At 40.3% G+C, this 22,020-nt stretch overlaps 2 protein-coding genes across 4 annotated transcripts in view; one reads left to right on the forward strand and one right to left on the reverse strand.

Annotated features, from left to right (window-relative positions):
- Positions 1 to 830: 830 nt before the first annotated feature.
- On the reverse strand, positions 831 to 16,379 carry FKBP7 (FKBP prolyl isomerase 7). 3 transcript variants are annotated; one of them, XM_054478276.2, is made up of 4 exons: positions 15,455 to 16,379; positions 14,234 to 14,385; positions 6,839 to 6,972; positions 831 to 3,086 (listed from the first exon to the last, which is right to left on the reverse strand). In XM_054478276.2, exons 1-4 carry the CDS (start codon positions 15,796 to 15,798, stop codon positions 2,925 to 2,927), a joined length of 792 nt encoding a protein of 263 aa, XP_054334251.1. In that variant the 5' UTR covers positions 15,799 to 16,379; the 3' UTR covers positions 831 to 2,924. The 3 variants fall into 3 exon arrangements, with proteins under 3 accessions (XP_054334251.1, XP_054334252.1, XP_054334253.1); XM_054478277.2 differs by having other exon boundaries at positions 6,839 to 6,969; positions 15,455 to 16,348; XM_054478278.2 differs by lacking the exon at positions 6,839 to 6,972 and having other exon boundaries at positions 15,455 to 15,815.
- A 1,039-nt stretch (positions 16,380 to 17,418) lies between these two features.
- PLEKHA3 (pleckstrin homology domain containing A3) overlaps positions 17,419 to 22,020 on the forward strand; it is a 30,796-nt gene continuing 26,194 nt past the window's right edge. The window contains exon 1 of the mRNA XM_054478279.2: positions 17,419 to 18,102. Within this exon, the coding sequence (XP_054334254.1) occupies positions 18,063 to 18,102 (40 nt within the window). The 5' untranslated portion in view covers positions 17,419 to 18,062. The remainder of the gene's footprint in view (positions 18,103 to 22,020) is intronic.

Consider the following 22,020-nt stretch of genomic DNA (forward strand, 5'->3'; position numbering starts at 1 on the left):
CAGGTCAGAGAACATGGGGCTTGCCACCATCTTGGAAGTGGCCTGCTGCCATTTTGGAAGTGGCCCACCACCTTCTTGGGAGCTCTGGGAGCAAGGACCCCCGGTAACATTTTGGCAACCACGAAGGGACCTCCAGGGCGAATTGAAACTGTAAAACTACAAATGGTTCTTCAAATGGAGCCTCAGATGCAGTCCATGACTAAGATCCACCGCAGACCCCTGGACCGGTCTGCTAGCCCATGCTCTGATGTTAATGACATTGAAGGCACCCCTCCCAAGGAAATCTCAACTGCAAAACCCCTCATACGCCCCAATTCAGCAGGAAGCAGTTAGAGTGGTCATTGACCAACCTCCCCAACAGCACTTGGGTTTTCCTGTTGAGAGTGGAGACTGAGAGACAGGACTAGCTGGATTTCCTAGGCCGACTAAGAATCCCTAAGCCTAGCTGGGAAGGTGACTACATCCACCTTTAAACATGGGGCTTGCAACTTAGCTAGCACCCAACCAATCAGAGAGCTCACTAAAATGCTAATTAGGCAAAAACAGGAGGTAAAGAAATAGCCAATCATCTATTGCCTGAGAGCACAGCGAGAGGGACAAGGATCAGGATATAAACCCAGGCATTCGAGCCAGCAACGGCAACCCCCTTTGGGTTCCCTCCTTGTATGGGAGCTCTGTTTTCACTCTATTTCACTCTATTAAATCTTGCAACTGCAAAAAAAAAAAAAAAAAATTCTAGAACTCAAAAGGTAGTCATGGCACTCAATGCCACATATATGCATATGAAGGCATAAGGCAATCATGCAGATATGAAATACTTGTACACTGTATTGTACATAGAATGATTATAAATTTATTTTTAATTATGTAAATACAAGTTTTAGAATGAATCATCTCCCTATTCATGTGGCATTATCTGTCATTTTTTAAAAACAAGTTTAAAAGCACCTTGTATGATAATGGGACAAAAAAATTAGAATTACAAAGTTTATAGGATGACTTCTTAATATGGATACAGAAAATTGAGACAGGTTCCAAACCAAAATAAAGAATATTGAGTTACTTAGTTTACTTCAATGGAGCAGGTTTTTCTGAGGGAAGGCAATGAAAGAGTAAATGATTAAGCACGTGAAAAAGTGTTGGAAAATTGAGCATAGAAATGAAGAAATATTGGGAGGAAGGAAAAGATAGTACAGATTCTTATTTTATGAGGTGTCAAATTATGTGCTAGCCATAGGTATTATTTACTAATCTCATGGTTGTGTTACCCCTATGTATACTTCTGTTTTTGTACATACTCATCTGAAAGCCCTCTATTTTTAAATAGAATTTTTGATAGTGTAAAGAAGTTAAAGGATGAACAATGGTTTGGAAAGAGCAAGTTTCAGAAGGTAGAAAAAACTTTACTTGTTTGGAACTCAGTTATTTTGAACAGAGCTATTTACTGTCTGACCATACTTTCCTATATATGCAGTGTAGTAGTCCATTTTCACACTGCTATAAAGAACTGCCCCAGACTGGGTAATTTGTAAAGGAAAGAGGTTAAATTGACTCACGGTTCCCCATGGCTGGGGAGGCCTCAGGAAGCTTACAATCATGGTGGAAGGCGGGGAAGCAAGGACCTTCTTCACAAGGTGGCAGGTGGGAGAATGAATGCAAGAGGAACTACCAAACACTTATAAAACCATCAGATTGCATGAGAACAGCACGGGGAAAACCACCCCCATGATTCAGTTACCTCCACCTGGTCTCTCCATTGACATGTGGGGATTATGGAAATTATGGGGATTATAATTTCAAGATGAGATTTGGGTGTGGACACAAAGCCTAACCATACCATGCAGTATGCAAAATCTATGTTCTGATAGACATGTGCCCTTTCTTTGGCACCAATGTGATCTTCTACAGCATCTCTTACATACTATTCTCAAGTCATACGATATCATAACTTGACCATGACACAAAATTGCCATGGCACTGTATATCCTCCTTTGTTTGGCACATTTATCAAAATTTGACAGCATCCCAATTTGTAATGATCATTCATCATTAGTGACAAGAATGATGGGAAATGAGGTGACATAAGGAAAGAGATAACTAGAGAAAGGGAACGAAAACTAAGAAATTTCATGGCATCAATTTAAAACTATCAAGACAAAAGCTTGGGGTGGCAGACATCTTATAAAGGTTTACAAGAGGGAAGAGGAGTTGCACATTTACAATAATCTCTGAAGGAATACAAAAGCCAGGCAGTACAGTCTTTATGCTTGCTATAAGAGGCAAAAAGTCTTTGGTTTGGTCAAATATCTTTAAACATTCCCCACTGGAAAATACCCAAGGCTAGAAGCTTACACCAAAAAGTATAGAGACTGTGTTGCATTCTTTGTGGAACAGAGATATACAACTATCTTCCTGCACATATACCAAAAGAAGACTCTCCAGTTCTAGGATTTTTATATCCTCTCCATAATGTTATAAAATGTATAAACAAGTGAAATGCTAATTCCTGGGTCCTTACTGGATATTTTAAAAATATGAGGCACTTTAACCTTTAAACTGTAAAAAAACTGGATATTAACATGCTGGTAAGGTTAAAGTTGGGAAAAGCTTGCAGTTTTTGACATACTATACATGTCCTCCTACCTCCTGAAAGGGGAAAAAAATGCCCACTGGGACCCAGAGGTCTGTTTCATGGTGCTACAATTCTTGTTTACAGAATAAAGCAATAAGAAACACAATCATACCGTTCCTACAAGTTAAGTTTGCAAAACAGCCTCACATTTATTATACCAAAATCAATGTATTGGGGAGATCAAAATATCTTCTCACAGGGGAAAAATAGAAAATACAACTTGGAGAAAAGTGACTTTGTTTTATACATAAAGTACAGTAAATAGCTAAAAAAAAGTAGAAATACAAATATGCTATAGTTCATCGTGTTGGTATACATTGTATTCCTTGGGAGAAATGAAGCCATCACCATCATGGTCATTCTTCTTAAAAATATCTTCTAAAACTGCATCCTGATATGACTTGTCACGTGGCTTCTCATCTTTTTCAAATTCCCTTTGCAAGTAGAGGTTTATCTGGAAGGCCAAAATAACATTCCTTTAATTAAAAGGTATCACAGTAAATTTCCAGTAACTTTGAGGAATATTTATAATAATGAAACTCATGTGCAAGATTATTTATAGTAAATGATACAACAGTATGAAAAGCTATTTGAGGTTTTATTTTTCTTACTCTTTGAAGCAATGTTTTGGAGAGAAACAGGTCTTCAAATTAGTTTTCCCTAAGATGATAGATGGTTAGTGGTACATACTCAAAGATTAATATTTAAACTGAATTTTGTTGAAACTAAATGCTTTCTAATAATCCATGCTGTTCATATTATCAAAGGAAAATCACGCATGACTGCCATTAGTGAAAGAAACCCAACTGGCATTTCTATAATCTCTAAAACTAATGAATATGTTGTATAATCAATAAAACACAACCATGGGGTTTGAAATAAAATTTAGTATTTTAAGTTTTTCTATGCTTCTATAGCTCTCCTCCAAATCTACATAACTTTAATAATATCTTTAATAATGTCAAATAAAGAAAGGAATCCTGAAGTATTCACTAATTATATAAAATTTCTATATGCAAACACACATTAAAAGTATTATCCAATATAGTAGCCACTAGCCACATGTGACTAATGAGCACTTGAAACATGGCTAGATCAAAATGAGATATGTTACTATAAATATAAAATATATAACAGATTTTGAAGACTTCAAAAAGTTATCTCATTGATAACTTTTACATCGATCTCATATTGAAATGGCAATATTATAGATATATTGAGTGAAGATATAACATTAAAATTAATTTCACCTATATCTTTTTACTTTTTAAGATGTGACTATAAAAATTTTAAAATTATATGCGTAACAATTATATTTCCATTGGAAAGCACTAATCCTTATAATAACTAAAGAAAGCAATGCACAATCATCTGGAGTTAATGTTCAGTAAGGCTGGCATTATAGAGGCAAGAGTATTTTTGAAAGCTAGAGTTTGAGAGGTTTTTAGCAATACATATCCCAGGGTCAACCCATTGCAAGTTGACTTTATTTTAGAGCAATCAGTGGACCTTAATGAAGGATACATCAACTGTTCTTAAATGGGACTTTGGTCCTACATGAGGGACACACATTTTTTTCTTCCAGCCAAAGCTTAGCAATCCTATGTAGGGGTAAACAATTTTTAATAGCTTCAAATATTTCTCAGTTTCTAAGTAAGTCAATTTATTTTTACATAACCAATATTGCTGATGCTTAAACTCGACTCCTTTTCCAGTACACTATATATAGTACAGAGGTACAAAAAGACAGTGGGTAAGAACATGACCTTAATTTTGCTAGTAATGGGTTCCACACTATTTCCACTTTTTAATTTAATAAAATACTGTATTTCCCCCATCCTTCCCATCTTTATTAATATTAAAGAAATAGTTTTTCTTTTTCTTTTTTAAATGTTCCTTCCTGTACACTGATGAAATAGTTTACTTAATCTTTCTGACAATGAATAAAGTTTTTTGTTTGTTTGTTTTTGTTTTTGTTTTTTTTAGTTCATGTTTCTAATTCAGGCTTTGCCTTGGATTTGCTGTGTGGTCTTCTGCAAATTAAACTCTCTGAACCTCAGTTTTGTTTTCTGTAAAAGGAGATAAGTATCTATATTGTAGGATTGATGTGAGGATTAGAATAATGATTATGGCCATCAATAAAAGACGGCTATTGTTATTCAAGTTAGTGAAAATCACTCTCATCCATCTGGCGATAAAGCAGCTGATACCACATAGACATCTGGGGAAATTGTAGCTAAGTAGATTACTATTTTGGATTTTATCTATTTTTATTTTCCAGAAAAGAACTTAAGATCGTCTAATGTCTTACTGAGGAGTATTCATACTGCAGAACGTGGCTCTTGGTGTGCCTGTGATAATGAGTGGTCTGTGTGCATAGGCTGAGCTCTTGGGTACTATACGAATTCATCTGCAGCTGCTATTCACTCTAAAAAAGGGTGATAAGGAGTCAATAGAGAAGTGATAAGGAGTCAATAGAGAAGTACACTTTGGGAACCATTTGCCACCCTGGTAACTGCCCTTCTTCTTAAGAACAGGACATGTTCCCTTCTCCTTCTTCCACTGTTGGCCAACCAAGATGCTTAAAGGGAAAGTCATTACTAATATCCTGGTGTAAGAAGTTGGAACTGGGTGGGGAAAGGATTGGAGAGGGAGATGAAAAAGAAACAGAAAAAGACTTATTTTTATTACTTGAAATCAACCTAGTTAGCTTTTACTACTCACTTATGTGGTAGAGTTATGCATTTTTAAATGTCTCCTAACTAGTTAAGAGGGGAGACAGCTGGTTTACTAATTTTAAGCAAGAGTATCATCAGCGGGACTAAGTAAGACATTAGACTTCAATAAATAGTATTATACTTGAAACATTCATGATCTTCTCTGAAAGAAGCAGTCTAGGCCCAAAGTTAAAAATATAGTAGTGGGCCGGGCATGGTGGTTCACACCTGTAATCCCAGCACTTTGGGAGGCTGAAGAAGGAGAATCACTTGAAGCCAGGAGTTCAAGACTAGCCTGGGTAATGTAGTGAGACTCCATCTCTAAAAAAAAAAAAAAAAAAATAGCTGGGTATGGTGGCATGCTGCGGGGATTGCTTGAGCCCAGGGGTTTAAGAGTGCAGTGAGCTATGATCACTTCACTGCACCTTGGCGTGGGCAACAGAGCAAGACCCTGTCTCTAAGAAAAATTTAAAAAATTAAAATGTAAAAACAGTCATGAAGCCAGATTGCCCAGGTTTTGCCCCTTACTACTGTGTGATTTTTGGCTAGTTAACCTGATTATTATTTTCCCCATCTAAAAGCGGAGATGATGACCATAGTGTCTGCCCCATAAACTGTCATGAAGATTACATAAGTTCACATAGTTACGTGCTTATAAATAGTACCTGTTACTAAAAGTATAAAATAAATGTTATCTATTATTATCTTTTTTTTTTTTTTTTTTGAGACAAGGTCTCAGTCTATCTTCCAGGCTGGAGTGCAGTGGCTCAATCATAGCACACTGCAATCCCAACCTCCTGAGCTCAAGCGATCCTCCTACCTCAGCCTCCTGAGTAGCTGGGACCACAGGTATGCACCACCATGCCTGGCTAATTTATTAAATCTTGTGCAGAGATGGGGGTCTCCCTATGTTGCCCAGGCTGGTCTTGAACTCCTGGGCTCAAGCAATCCTCCCACCTCGGCCTCTCAAAGTGTTGAGATTATAGGCATGAGCCACATGCCCAGCCCAATTATCATTATTATTACAAAATCTTTATTGCAAGACTGAGATACAGAAGCTAGCTGGCTGAACTTCTGGCTCCTGTTTACCAACTTTCTAGCCCACTCAATTCAGACCCTTGCTAGCTCTTTTCATCATCCTATGAGGCGTGAATTATTTGCCCTGTTGCAAATTCTTACAGTGCTGCCTGAAAAAGAGATATGCTAGTGTAATCTAGAAACTGGAAGAGCACTGTAGAGACAAATAATTCGGGATTTTAATGACTCTCTTGCAGGGAGAAAGGCAATTGAACGGGATGACTCACAAGGTTTATACTGAAAAAGCTTAGAGCTTTTTCTAAGCGCTTAGATTATTTTTTAGTGACCAGCTCTATAAAAGCAGTGATCAGAGCCCATACTAGCTAGACCTAAAAAGTAATAGTTGTAACACAGATGTATTTAAACTGTGATAAAAAAATTAGACTATACACATGAAATTGGTTTAAATTACCTCGGCTTTAGAGAGTTGCCTGTCATTGTCCATGTCTATCTGTTTAAATGTCTCAGTGCTCCGTGGTCCTTTGGTCACAGCATAAAGTTCAATCTCAAAAATCAATGTAGCATCAGGTGGAATCTTGCCTTCTGCTAAGGGTATAAATTTTAACAGTTTAACTTATGTAAAGATATAGTTCAAATATCTATTCATGAACAGCCATAACCATATTATATTATTTCATGTTGATAAGAATTGCTATCTGAATACTCACAATTTTTAATTTTTTCTCATCTTTTATAACTTTTTTTGGCTTTTCAATAGTTTTCTTTTTTGTTTTTTTTTTCTCTTTTTTTAATAAATACTTTTTTAGGAATATTTTTTCCATATGTTTCCAAACCAAGTCAATTCAAAGGACCTATGGGACCACTATTTCTTGATTAATTTAAGTAAAAATCATAAACTTTTTATTAATACATGGATATGACCCTCCATATCTGTGGGTTCTGCATCTGTGGTTTCAACCAATCTCAGCTTGAAAATATTCATACAAAAAAAGGATAGTTGTGTCTGTAATAAACATGTACAGACTTTTTTCTTGTCATTATTCCCTAACCAATACAATATAACAATCTTTTACATAACATTTACATTGTATTAGATATTATAAGTAATCTACAGATAATTTAAAGTACACCAGAAGATGTCCAGAGGTTATGTGCAAATGTGATGCCATTTTATATTAGGGGCTTGAGCTTCTGTGGATTTTGGAATCCATGAGAAGGTCTTGGAACCAATCTCTAACAGGTACTGAGAGACAACTGTACTCTCCTATCATCAATACAGAAGAGAGGTGGCACAGAGAAGAAATGCATGGTCAGAAAAATTTCAAAGCATAGATGAGTAATCTTTTAGAAAGTGATTTTGTGTAGTTATTTGGAAGCATAAATAAAACATAAGTATTAATATATTTGTCTTTCAAATTTTTTATAGACATTAAAAAATAAGTGCAATAGAAAAATCCAGTAACAGGCTGGGCACAGTGGCTCACACGTGTAATTCCAGCACTCTGGGAGACCGAGACAGGAGGATCACTCGAGCCCAGGAGTTTGAGACCAAACTGGGCAACATAGTGAGACCCTGTCTCTATTAAAAAAAAACAATTAAAATAAAAATTCAGTAACAATTTTACAAAGAAATTATATACATTTTTAAGCATTAAGTTGAATACCTCTTTTCATTTTTATTTTTTTTTTTGAGACGGCATCTCACTCTGTTTCCCAGGCTGGAGTGCAGTGGTGCAATCTCCGCTTACTGCAGCCTCTGCCTCTTGGGTTCAAGCCATTCTCCTACCTCAGCCTCCTGAGTACCTGGGATTACAGGTGCACACCAGGCATTGTATTATTAGTAGAGGCGGGGTTTTGCCATGTTGGCCAGGCTAGTCTTGAACTCCTGACCTCAGGTGATCCGCTTGCCTTGGCCTCCCTAAGTGCTAGGATTACAGATGTGAGCCACTGTGCCTGGCCAGAATTGCTCTCTTTAATTAAGTTAACCTATTAGCTGATGTCACAGATTTTTTTTTTCTTTAGACAAGAATCTTCCTCTGTCACCCAGGCTAGAGTGCAATGGTGCGATCTCGGCTCACTGTAACCTCTGCCTCCCAGGTTCAAGCAATTCTCCTGCCTCAGCCTCCCGAGTAGCTGGGATTACAGGCGCCTGCCACTAATCCTGGCTAATTTTTTATACTTTATTAATAGAGATGAGGTTTCACCATGTTGGCCAGGCTGGTCTCAAACTCCTGACCTCAAAGGATCCACCCACCTTGGCCTCCCAAAGTGCTGGGATTACAGGTGTGAGTCACTGTGCCAGGCCATGATGTCACAGGTGATTTTAATAAGTGATGGGCTATTTCAGATAAATATGTCATAAAAATGACCTGCAGAAATGACTTGCTAAGGGGCAGCGGGTAGCTTGTGTCATCAGTATATTGCCAGTGTCCTACACAGTGCCTGATCTACTACAGGCAGTCCAATATTTGCCGAATGAATGACCCATATCATTTATTTTTAAAATGTTTGTCCTTGGAAGGAAACAGCAATTTCTTTAATACAAAAGTGAGGCATTCTAGCTAAAGTCTTTATATAGTCTGAAGAGAAAAGAGTCTGTGAGTTATAGCCAAAAGGAGTAGCAGATTAGTAGTTTTCAAAGAGAAAACATAGAAAGATCTACCCATGCATCATATGACTAACATAAAAGTCCTAACTTAATGCATCACATATAACCTGACTTTAGAGTAGAAGAGCTAGAGATTGAGTCAATGATCGTTTTATAAAACTCATTCCTATTTTTTCCAATTATAATCTCCTTATGACAGAAAAACAATTACTTCTGACAATAATTCAAGGCAAATTCAAAACACAAATTCAAATTTCTTTTTTTCTTTTTCTTTTTTTTTTTTTTTGAGACAGAATCTGCTCTGTTGCCCAGGCTGTAGTGCAGTGTGGCGATCTTGGCTCACTGCAACCTCCACCTCCCGAGTTCAAGTGATTCTCGTTTCTCAGCCTCCCAAGTAGCTGGGATTACAGGCACACGCCACCACACCCAGCTATTTTTTGTATTTTTTAGTAGATACGGGGTTTCACTATGTTGGCCAGGCTGGTCTTGAACTCCTGGCCTCAGGTGATCCACCCACCTCAGCCTCCCAAAGTGCTAGGATTACAGCTATATGCCACTACGCCCAGCCCAAAACATGAATTTCTTAAGAAAAAATATCATAGGTACATGTGCAGTTTTTGAACAATTTTGCTATAAACAGAAAATATTGGCCAGGTGCAGTGGCTTATACCACTTTTTTTTTTTTAGACAAGAATCTTCCTCTGTCACCCAGGCTAGAGTGCAATGGCACGATCTCGGCTCACTGTAACCTCTGTCTCCCAGGTTCAAGCAATTCTCATTTGGCTTATACCACTGTGCCTGGCCAGGAGTGCGAGACCAGCCTGGCTGGCCAGGAGTTTGAGACCAGCCTGGCCAACGTGGTGAAACCCCGTCTCTACTAAAATGACAAAAATTAGCCAGGCATGGTGGCATGTGCCTGTAATCCCAGCTCCTCGGAGGCTGAGGCAGGAGAACAGCTTGAACTCGGGAGGCGGAGGCTGCAGTGAGCCAAGATCAATCACACCACTGCACTCCAGTCTGGGCGACAGAGTAAGACTCCATCTGAACAAAAAAAAGGATATATTGCCAATTACTTCTTTTTCTTGTTTTTTTTTTTAAAAAACACTAAAGTATAAAAAAGAGGAAAATATGCATTTGCTACGGAATTACTTATATTTAGAGAAGCAGATCAAAGAAGTAGGAGTTAAGGTAAAGAATATATATATACTGCATATATTGTTATTTAAGCATTAACAAGTCACATGCATTTCAAGACATGCAGGGTTGTTCTGTGACATGAGACAAGGATATTTTGCAGAAGAAAGACTTCTTCAAGTACTACCTAAAATAAAGTTATAGCTAATGTTAGGTCTTAATAACAACTTACTTTTAAATGCTTATTTAATCAAGAGGTTGTTTGTTAAACAGTTACTTAAGGTCTACACTGCAACTTTTAAAATAATGTAATCCAAGGTATTGTAATGCAGGCAAGGTCGGTATTAACTGTGGTCCAATTAACACGCTTTTTTTGGGCCTCAGTTTCCTTACCTGTAAAATGAGGGTGCTGGTGGTATTACTAGTGAGATTAATCACTTTAATGTTTGTCAGAGATACCTCCAATTGAATATGAATTTGTTTCATGTCAAACTTCTATATCTCTGCAGCAAGTTTCTGACTTATTAAGAGCTTAGGCAGCCTGGGCAATCATTCACATCCAAGCATAAATTAGTTTATGAAAAGGATAAGCTAAGTGGTCCTTTGCCTGATGGTGGTGAACCCTGGATGAGCACCTAATGATGACAGATGTGTGTGCTCTAAGCAGATAGGAGAGTGGGTGCTCTAGTGGTAGGCAGAATATGGAGGCATCTGAAGACACAACACAAGACAGAAAGGAAAACTTTGAAAATGAGAAAGAGACTGAAAGGCAAACTCTGCCTCCAACATTTTGCCTAGAAGTGGCCTCAACTTTTGACAACATTTTTAGCACAAGTATTGCATTTGACTTATTTTCAATTTTCCTTCTCTTTCTCCTAGGTTCCTATACAAATAAAAATAGGATATATAAATTATGGTATCATGGGAGCTGTTCCGATGGGATCGAATTATTGGCAAAAAGCATTAAAAATAAAGCTGAAGTTATCTGGAAATTGTCTCTTTAGGAGTTTTAAGCCTGACTGGGTCTGACTCGAAGCACTGACACCCCCCCCCACCACCTGCCAATCCAATGTGGGGCACTGATGCCCCGATTTTGCTGGAAAGAACTCTTAATGACTAAGACAACTGCCTCAAAGAAGGCATGCCACTTCCATGAAATATTTGGAAGCAATGCCAATATCTCATTGTGGAAAATTAATCTTTACTATTTCAAACAGGTGGAGATAGCAGTGGCTCTAAATAGGGTAAGGAGGCAAAGATTCTTTCTGTATAGCCTTCAAGCAGCAACACGGAGCAAGAACCTAACTAAGGATGCAAGGTGCAGCCTGTCAGGCTGCCCATCCTCCTGCCTGCTTTAAAAATTTTCTTCTCTGTTCTGCTACACTCAATTTTTGTAATTTAAAATTTTAATTTTGGAAAAATTAATACATGCCCTATGAAACTTTCAAATGGTACAAAATGTTAGAGTGAAAAGAAATCTTCTCATCCTTGACCCTGAGGCCTCCTTCCCAGGAACACTTAATGTCATCAGATGACTGCATATTCTTCCAGATGTATTCTGTGTAGATACATGCATATGTGAAACTCCTCCTCTCAAATGCAAGCTCATAGAGGATCCGGAGTAGTGTCTACTTTGGTCACTGCTTTATGCCCAGTGCCTAGAACAAAGCCTGGCACTGATGCTCAATATACATCCCAAAAGTGGAATATAGTCTAGTCCACTTTTTTTTGAGCCAGAGTCTTGCTGTATTGCCCAGGTTGGAGTGCAGTGGCACAATCACAGCTCACCACAGCCTCGACTTCCCAGGCTCAAAGGATCCTCCCATCTCAGTCCCCTGAGTAGTTGAGAACACAGGCGGATACCGCCACGCCTGGCTAACTTTTTAATTTTCTGTAGAGATTGGATCTCCCTACATTGCCCAGGCTGCTTTCAGACTCCTGGGCTCAAGTGATCCTCCCACCTTAGCCTCTCAAAGTGCTGGAATTATAGGCATGAAGCCACCATGCCTGGCCTCCACTTTATTTTTAACATATTAATAAGTATAGCTCTACTTCATTCTTTTTACTGGTTACACAGTAATTGATTGTATACATATACTATAATTTATTTAACTAATTTCCTATTGATGGATAGGCAGGTGGTTTCCAACCTTTTGCTACCCTCCCACCCAAAAATGCCTGCAGTGAATGTTCTTTTACATATATATACCTTTGTGCACATTCCTGGAAATGGAATTATTGGATAAGAAGGCAGGTGCATTTTCACTTTTTTTTTTTGAGATGGAGTCTCGCTCTGTTGCCCAGGCTGGAGTGCAGTGGCGCAATCTTGGCTCACTGCAACTTCTGCCTCCCGGGCTCAAGCGATTCTCCTGCCTCAGCCTCCCAAGTAGCTGGGATTACAGGCACACTCTACCACACCCAGCTAATTTTTGTATTTTTAGTGGAGATGGGGTTTCACCATATTGGCCAGACTGGTCTCGAACTCCTGACCTGAAGTGATCTGCCCACCTCAGCCTCCCAAAGTGCTGGAATTACAGGCATGAGCCACCACACCTGGGCCTGCATTTTCACTTTTGATAACAATTGTTAGAGAAGCTGAATGATTTCCATTCCCAGCAATAATGCTGGTTTTTCCATGCTTTTGCCAAATTGTTTTGTCTTTGCTAATCTGATGAATGAAATATGATGTCTCATTTTTAATTTATCTTTTATTATGAATAAAATTAAGTATTCTCATAGACCTAAAGGCCATTTGTAGTTTTTTGTTAGTGGGTGCTTATTTATGAATTTGGCCCATTTCTAGGGATATGTCATTTTCATTATTGGTTAGCAAGTCTTCATACATGTTATAAACATTTTTCCCATTTATTTGCTTTACCTAGGTTTTCAGATCTTTCTGCTCTAGGGTTTTTAAAATGGCAAGATATTGAAAGAATAAGATCATTTCTTGCACATTTGAAGGCTTGTCCTGTATTAGGGTAATAATGACTGACAGCTTATTATATCTCAGATGTTCCTTTTACAATGTGCCCGTCCTGTCCTTTTACTCTAAACCCACATGTCCAGTTTCTGAGTTTTATGAATTTAACTTTGGTACTGCTTACCAAAGATCTGCGTTATAAATATTCATGTAATAATAACATATGCTGAAAACAAATAAAAATGCTTAAGGTAGAGCTTATAGAATATATATAATCATCATCAGTGTTGCCACAATGTAGAAGAAAGAACTCTGGCCAGAGATCTGTATTCAAACAATGTCATATTATCCTTATCAGCAAAAAGAGGGGACTGGACTGAACTAGATAGAGCTTAAGGTCATTGGGCTCTACTGTTCTCTTTATTTCATCTATCATTTTTTATTTCACTTTTTTTGTTTTTAATTGTGGTAAAATACACATAACATAAAATTTACCATCATAACAATTTTCAAGTGTGTTGTTCAGTAAAGTACGCTGACACTGCCATGCAACCAATCTCCAGAACTCTTCATCTGGCAAAACTGAAACTCTATACCCATTGGTCAACAATTCCCCTTTTCCCTCTCACTTCAGCCTCTGGCAATCACCCTTCTACTTTGTCTCTATTAATTTGACTACTCCAGGTACCTCATATAAGTGGAATTATACAGTATTTGTCTTTTTGTGACTGGTTTATTTCATTTAGCATAATGTCCTCAAGGCTGATACATGTTGGTGCATGTCTCCGAATTTTCTTCCTTTTTAAGGCTGAATAATATTCCACTTCGTGGTTTTTTTTTTGTTGTTTTTTTTTTTTGTAGAGCAGGGTCTTGCTGTTGCTCAGGCTGGTCCTGGCCTCAAGTGATCCTACCACCTTGGCCTCCCAAAGTGTTGGGATTACAGGCATGAGCCACTGTGCCTGGCTTCCATATATGCATATATTAATTTTGTTTATCCATTTCTCTATGTATGGACATGTGGCTTGCTTCCATTTCTTGTCTATTGTACATGGCTGCTATGAGCATGGCTGTACAAATATTTCTTTGAGACTGTGCTTTCAATTCTTTCAGACCTATATACCCAGAAATCTATTAATCATTTTTTAAATATAACTAAAACAAGAAATTAAAATTAAACATCTTACCATAGCCTTCCTTTCCATATGCAAATGAAGGGGGTATAACTACTTTTCGCTTTTCTCCAGGGCACATATCCGTCATAGCAATGTCTAAGCCTTTTATGACTTGCCCAACACCAAGAACAAACCATTTGGGGTGGCCTTCATTTTGTGTCCGGCTATAATAAAAAACAACACTTAAGTAAACTGATTTCAAGAAATCAAACTTGAAAATACAGCTGGGCATTTAAACTTGGAGTCCTCGCTAACCATTATTCCCATATAATCACTCTTTCTAAAACCCTTAATGGGGTGTTTGACTCAAACTTCCCTATAATCACCAGAAAGAAGTATGATTTGCCCAAAGCTAATCATTAAGAGCCATCTCATTTTTTAAAATTGTTATCTTTACAAAAACTATTCAACAGTTAACTTTTTAATGGGTCTCCAGCCCCTAACTAGGTGCATGGCTTGTACAAAGAACTCATTTAACTCCCCTGGGTTTGTTGTAAAAAATGATGGGGCAGGTTTAGCCTCAAAAAGTCATTTTAATAGTAATTTAAAATGGTATATTTTCTTATTAAATTCTAATGATATAATTTATTAAATTCTTATTAAATTCTAATATTAAATTATAAAATTGTATAAATTCTTATTTCTCTATTTTATTCTAAATGGATGGAACTGTCTTTCCCAGTCCTATCTTCACAGGGTGAAGAAAAGATTCTCCCTCTGAGTAATAAGCCATCAATTAAATCAGAGTAGGCACCAGGTGGAATGAGGAAGCAGGGCCCACCAGAAGTCACCAGGAAAGTAATTGTTTTTCTTGATAGAAAGTGGCCACAACCTATAAAAATCGTGCTTCTGAAGGCCAGAATTAAATCTCTTTATTCCATGTATTCCTCCGTAAAGACTCAATACTTCTGGCAAGGGAAAAATGTGAACATCCTTATAGGTAGAACCTTGATTTAATTCTGGAGGTCCCAAGGGTAATGGTGGTGGTTGGTGTGTGTGTGGATGTATCGTACTTTTGATAATTTATTGAAGCAACATTTTCAATACTTTAAATAGAAATATTGTTTATTAGAGAAACACTGCCATATAATGTGATTTTTTTAATGAATAAAGGGCTCAACTTTTACTGTGAAAAAAAAAAACCCAACCAACCAACCAACGAGGCTTCCGCTTGGTGGAGGCAGGCAAGATTTTGTGCAACTGGACGCACCGGCAGCTCGCAGCATTTCTTACCTGCAGTAGAATTTCGAGCCGTCTTTAGCCAGGTAGCCGTCATAATGGGCATTTAGTAGGTCTCCCTTCTTGCTTGTCTTAGAGCAGTTTTCTGGACGATGCAAAACTTCTATTTTCACTTCTTCGGTCCTCTCCTCTTTCTTTTGTCTCTGAGCAGTAAAAAGGCCCCACAGATAAAAGAAAACAATGAATCTGAATAAGAAATGCATGGTTTTTGGCATCGGCTCCAGCAGAACACTGCTCTCCCTCCCGCGTGTCACTCGCGCCCCGTGGATGTCCCCGCGGCCGAGTTCCGACGCGTGGCAGGCGTTGTCCTGCGTCACAAAGGACCGGGTCGGGGCCATAGACGCGGCCCCGCCCTCTCATGGCCCCAACCCCTCCGCCTCCCGCAGCGGGCTCTGCGCGGTTAACGCTGTTTCTAGCCCCTCGGGCTGGCTGTCCTCAGCCTCTGAGATCGCACCGCACACTCGCTCCGCTTCTTCTCGCTAAACCCGCATATTTTACAGCCGGTTTCCTCAGGGTTCGGTGACAGCATTCGCATTTTCTAAAATGAAACTGGCATAAGACGAAATAAACAGCCTGGAATGTCATAGAGTCAGGGAATATGGTTGTCATTTCTGGAAGCAAAAGGCTTCTAAGACCCCTAGGGAAAGAGCAGATAGATACTGGGGGGAGGGAGAGTCATGCTGGAAAAGGAGCGTAAAAAATAGGCTGGCGGTGGCTTTCTGGGTGCTTCTGGGGTGTCCTTGAAGCGCATTCTCAGGTCGGAGTCTTGCATTCAGAGGTTCCAGGCTGAGTCGCAAAACCTGAAGGCCAGCCCGACGCAACAAAACTGCGGTACCGCAACTCCTCTGCCTGGCTGCAGGCGTTTCTGAGAGCCGACCTACACGATTCAGCGTCCTCCGCTGGCTTGCATTTCTTTCCCCCGCCACTCGGGGCCGCCCTTGATTCGAGGGCCTCTGGTAGTGCGGGGAATGTTCTTTTGACTTTTTTATACCAATCCCATGGGATACGTAATTTTCCACATAAGAAAACTTGAGTATTGGGCATGTTGTCCCAATCTCACAGCTAATACGCAGCAGGGATTTGGTCACATCTGTGTGACAACACCCCCTCACCACCAATTTTAGTATGAAAACCTTTAAAATACACAGAAAAGTTGAATTTTACAGTAAACTCTCCTACACCCACCACCTAGATCCTGTCATTGAACTATATTATATTTATTACATATCCATTCATCACTCTATCCATCCATCAATTCGCCTTGTTTCCAAGTGACTACCCAAAGACTACCCAAACCAGAAAACCAGCAAAGGCCTTCTGCATTCGCCTGGATTAAGTTCTGGGAGTAGAGGTGCTATTCCACCTCCGTGATGCGAAGAAAAGCCGCAGCACTGAGCCTGATTGTTGTGCTTTGCTTAAAGTTTGCAAAATTCCATAAACCTGAAAATTACTGTCGATTATGCAAGATGACGATTGCATCCAAGCAGGAGTTTCAAAAATCATAAAAGCTAGGGGGAAGTCCCCATTTCTAGAATAAAATTCCGAAGTCGAGTTCCATGTTTTATATTCTAAATAAAATTGTGGCTATCCAAGGTTATCGGCGTGATGACAGTTCCTTGGGGGCCCTCGCCATTCCTTGTCAGAGGACCCCGTCTGCTGCACATTGCCTTCCTAGGAGATAATTTCAGACCCCTTGAATATGAGGAAAATACGAAGCAAACAAATAGGAAGGCTTTTATTTATGTATTTTTGAAGACAAAACAGGATTTTATGTAAAATAAAAACAAGATTTCATGAAAAAACAGGATATTATGTATTTTTGAAGAAAAAACAGGAAAACCCGAGAGAACTAAGTGCAGGCGGGATGAGTGTCCGGGCAGCTCCTCCTTGGGTAGGCACCGGGGCTGCGCGCGCAGCGGAGCTCGAAGGCCTCGGCCCCCGCCCCCGGGGGCGGTCAGCCTGGGCCTTGGCGGCCAAGGAGACTTGGGAGCCTCGGGACTGTTGGCCACCGGCCCGTGGGAGGAGTAAAGGCGGCCCTGGCTGGCAGGCCGAGGGTGTGACGCGCCGGCCCGCCCTCCTCGCGCAGCCTCCGGCTAGGCGGCGAGGCCGCAGGCCGCGCCCGCTCCTTCAGCCCCGCCGCCGGGGAGGGGTTTCCCGGGACGATCCGGCCCCTTTCATCCAGGAAGTGAAATCGACGTCGGGGTCAATGAAAACAAACGGGGAGCCCAGGGGGAAGGAAGGCAGGCGAGAAAGAGGCAGAGCCGGGGCGCCGGAGGGAGCAGCCGGGCCGCGGAAGCGCGAGCAGGAGGCCGGTCGCGGTCGCATTTTTGCCGTTGTTGCGGCCGCCGCCGCCGAGGCTTACCCGGGGATGTCTGGGCCCGCGCCTCGCGGCCCCCAAGCTCCACGCTGCGCCCGCTGTCCCGGCCTCTAAGGGCCGCCACGTCCCTGCGGCGCGCGCAGGCAGAAAGCGGCTTCGTGCCGGCGGCGGGCGCCGGCGGAGGGGGCCCGGGCGGGCCGGGAGGGGCTGCCTCAGGCCCCGCGCCTACCCCATCACCGCGGCCGGCGCCGGGCCGGGAGGATGCGCGGTGTGGGGCTCTGAAGCATGGAGGGGGTTTTGTACAAGTGGACCAACTATCTCACAGGTATGGGGGCTCGTGTGATGAGGGATGAGGGGAGAGGCGGGGGGCTTGGAGGAGCTTAGGCAGGAGGCTGCTGAGAAGGCGGGTCGGGGCTCCTCTTCCTCCGTCTGGCCTCCGCGGACCCTCAGAGCGAATTCGCTCTACTCGATTCCAGGGCTAGTTGAGTCCTTCTGGCCTCTTCAGGGGAGGGTTTGAGGCTGCGCACCTTCTAGAGGTTGGGAAGTGCACCTGCCACTTCTTTGCTAGTGTAATAATACTAATCCTTGCCTCCTGTAGCCTCTGGAACAATTCTCAGTCACCCTACATGTGTTGTTGCGATCTCCGTCCTTATTCACACTTAGTATTCATACTTTAAGAGCATTTTGTTAATAACTGACTTGTCCGAGTATTGGACTGGAATGGACCCTTTAATTGTTTCAACTACAAGATTTAATTTTAAGAACTCTTTTTTGTATTTCTTTTAATTTACTTAACATTTTATTTAAAGTTGTCTTGTTGAGGTTGTTCAAGCTTAGCGAGCATGATTTTGGAAGCTGTCGCCAGATAATATTCTCTTAGGGATTGTCAATGAAGTATCCTTACGTTGGGGAATTCTGTTAACTGTGAGAAATAGTGGAAGAAAGTGCCAATACACAGAAGGGGAACAGGCAAGTCACTTTCACCCGTGCAGTGAGTTGGAAGGAAGAACTTTTGAGAAATGAGAGACCAGCAGGAAAGGGCCCCTTTCCATGACAGGCAGCCTATAGGCTTATTTAAAAGCTCCTTAAATTTGAGTTGTAGTCCAATCTCTGCCATCAACCAACAATGAAGGCAAGTCAGTTATTCTTTCAGGACCTCAGTCTGATAAGGCCAGGGTGATTAGCTGTTTTGCCCCGGACATGCCTTCCAACTCCAGAATTCCATGACCTCACTAAGTGAGAAGATGGTTTTAACATAAATTTGAACAGTAAACAGATTTTTTTGGGGGGTCTAGCATAATAGGCAAATCATGACTTGCTGCCCACTTCTTCGCTCTGCCAAAAGTATCACATCCCTCAGTAATTGTGTGGTACTCTCGACTTGTGTCCACCTGATCTTGTGCAAAATGTGCACATAAACTTTTTAAGGCATAAGCACTGAGCTACAGTTATACCTGCTTTTTGATTTATTAGAATGCTAAAGCCAGATTTATAGCAGCAAATGCTTTTAACATTTATGATACACAGATGTTTTATTTTGTTCAAACTAAAAAGTCAATTTATTTCTATGTGACATGTTTTAACGGGAAACATTTAAAAGTTAGATAAATATTTTTTATTGGGCATTTTCATTTTGGCCATTGTGAGAGCAGTTATACTGTTTGGTTGAGGTATAGTGTTAACTGTTAAAGACAGTAGAGTGCTTCACGCCTGTAATCCCAGCACTTTGGGAGGCGGAGATGAGAGGATTGCTTGCTCAAGACCAACCTGGGCCACATAGGGAGACGTGGTCTCTACTAAAAAAAAACAAAACAAAAAATAGCTAGGTGTGGTGGTGCATGCCTGTAGTCCCAGCTACTGAGGAGGCGGAGGTGAGAGGATTGCTTTAGCTAGAGAAATGGAGTCTGCAGTGAGCTAGGATCAGTGAGCTATGATTGTACGCACACACTTCAGCCTGGCTAACAGAGCGAGGTCCTGTCTCAAAAAAAAAAAAAAAAAAAAAAAGACATTAGCTTGTATGCTTTGAGATGCAAATGCTCATCTCATTGCAAGTGTTCCTAAGCATGGTGTTGTGGAACCATTGGGCCATTACTGAGATGAGTCATAATTTAAGAGTTGAGATGAAACCTGGGCTTGGTGGCGATTTCCTCATCTCCTATGGTACTAAATAACCAGAGGTTGAGCTTTTAACCACATGTGATTTAGATTTTAGTCTTTGCAGGGCATTTAGTCAACTTCTAGTATGCATTGTAGAAGCTGGTTGGAAAGAGATCTTTTGTTTGGAAAATTTCATTTTTAAAAGTTAAATTTGGGTCGATGGTGTGCTGATTATTAATTTTAGTTCATCTTAGGTCATAAGGATGAGCAGCTGTTCATACTAAGTGATCTTTAAGTGTAATGATAGTGTTGTTCAGGCACGGTGGCTCATGCCTGTAATCTCAGCACATTGGGAGGCTGAGACAGGCAGATAGCTTGAGGTCAGGAGTTTGAGACCAACCTGGCCAACATGGCGAAACCCTGTCCCTACAAAAATTACAAAAAATTAGCCAGGCATGATGGCGTGCACCTGTAGTCCTAGCTACTTGGGAGGCTGAGGCATGAGAATTACTTGAGCCTGGGAAGCAGAGGTTACAGTGAGCCCACATTGCACCACTGCACTCAAACCTTGGTGACAGAGCGAGACTCTATCTCAAAAAAAAAAAAAAAAAAGTGTTACTTGAGAATCCTTTGTAGAGAGTAAGAATTTCAGTAATATTTAGTTTGAGATAAAAAGAATTTTTTTTAAAAAAAGAATTTTAAAAAGGGAATACCTGTGAATCTTTTTCACAGATATTACCCTCTGTTGTATGTGTGTGAATCAATTAGAAATTGTTTTATTAAATATTTCTTCAAAAAATGTGTAGAGATAATTAACAGGCTTGATTATATTAATGTGTTCAACCACTCACCTTTCACGTTGCTGCAAATTCTAAATGAATCATTTTGCCCAATATTTGTTTTAAAGAGATATTGAATTGCAGTACCGCAGGCTTGCAAGATCATAATTTGTCCTATAGGCACACTAGACCTGGGTGGAGGAATGTATTTTCACCACCCCCTGCTTATAATTTGTTTGACAAGGTAAATTAGTGTTTGGAAAGATAATGTTTTTATCATTTCCATGCATGATCAATACAATATACTCTCAAAGATATATTGTATGTTTATATTCTCATGGTTAATAGGAAATATCTGCAGGGTGTGTTGGCCCACACCTGTAATCCTAGCACTTTGGGAGGCCAAGGTGGCAGGATTACTTGAGTCCAGGAATTTGAGACCAGCCTGGGCAACATGGTGAGACTTCATCTCTATAAAAAATTAAAAAATTAGCCAGGCATGGTGGCATTTCTATAGTCCTAACTACTTGGGAGGCTGAGGTGGGAGGACCTTTTGAGCCTAGGAGGTCGAGGCTGTGGTGAGCCATGTTCAAGCCACTGCACTTCAGCCTGGGCAGCAGAGTGAGATCCTGTCTCAAAAAACCAAACAAAACAACAACAACAGCAACAATCCCTGAAATATCACTTTTGGGGTATTCATTCATTCATTTATTTATTCAGTCACTTGAGAAATAGATTTTTTTGGTACCTATTATGTGCCAGGCACCATTCTAGTTGCTGGGAATGCAGTGATGAACAAGATAAAGTCCATGTACCAAAATAACTTACCTTCTAATTTGTTTAGGTCTCACTAGGGAATACTCTGTTGTTTCATAAAAAGGAATCTTCCAGGAACCTGAAAGTTGCTGGTTTTTAGTTGCTTTAGATATCTGTCTTTCTGAACTGTATTACTGCATTCCCTGCCTTCCTAAACAAGGTTACAAAGTAAAATTTAATTTTTCTGATGACTCAGTGTTGTCATTTCAAAAGTGTTACAGATAAATCCTTTTGGGGAATTAAGTCCTGGATCTGTATTAAAGTGTAAGGATGATTGACCCATCTCCCCTCTTGGCACTATCTGACCCTGGAAAGATCAAATTAATCATGTGGCAGGCTATGGCAAAAGTGACCAGGATATGAACACCCATGGTTTAAAATGTACATTTTAGCCATGAACACTTGTGCTGAATTGTTATTTAATAGTCACGGAAAGAACAAGGACAGTCACACTGCCCCCAGCATGGTCACCATGTTAATAGTCAGTGAGCTGTTGTAAATTAGTAGCATGCTTGATAAGACTCCAGGGAACACCAAGTTTGGCTTCAAAG

This window comes from Pongo pygmaeus, chromosome 11 (assembly GCF_028885625.2).
Source record: "Pongo pygmaeus isolate AG05252 chromosome 11, NHGRI_mPonPyg2-v2.0_pri, whole genome shotgun sequence".
In the NCBI taxonomy this organism is placed as follows: Eukaryota; Metazoa; Chordata; class Mammalia; order Primates; family Hominidae; genus Pongo; species Pongo pygmaeus.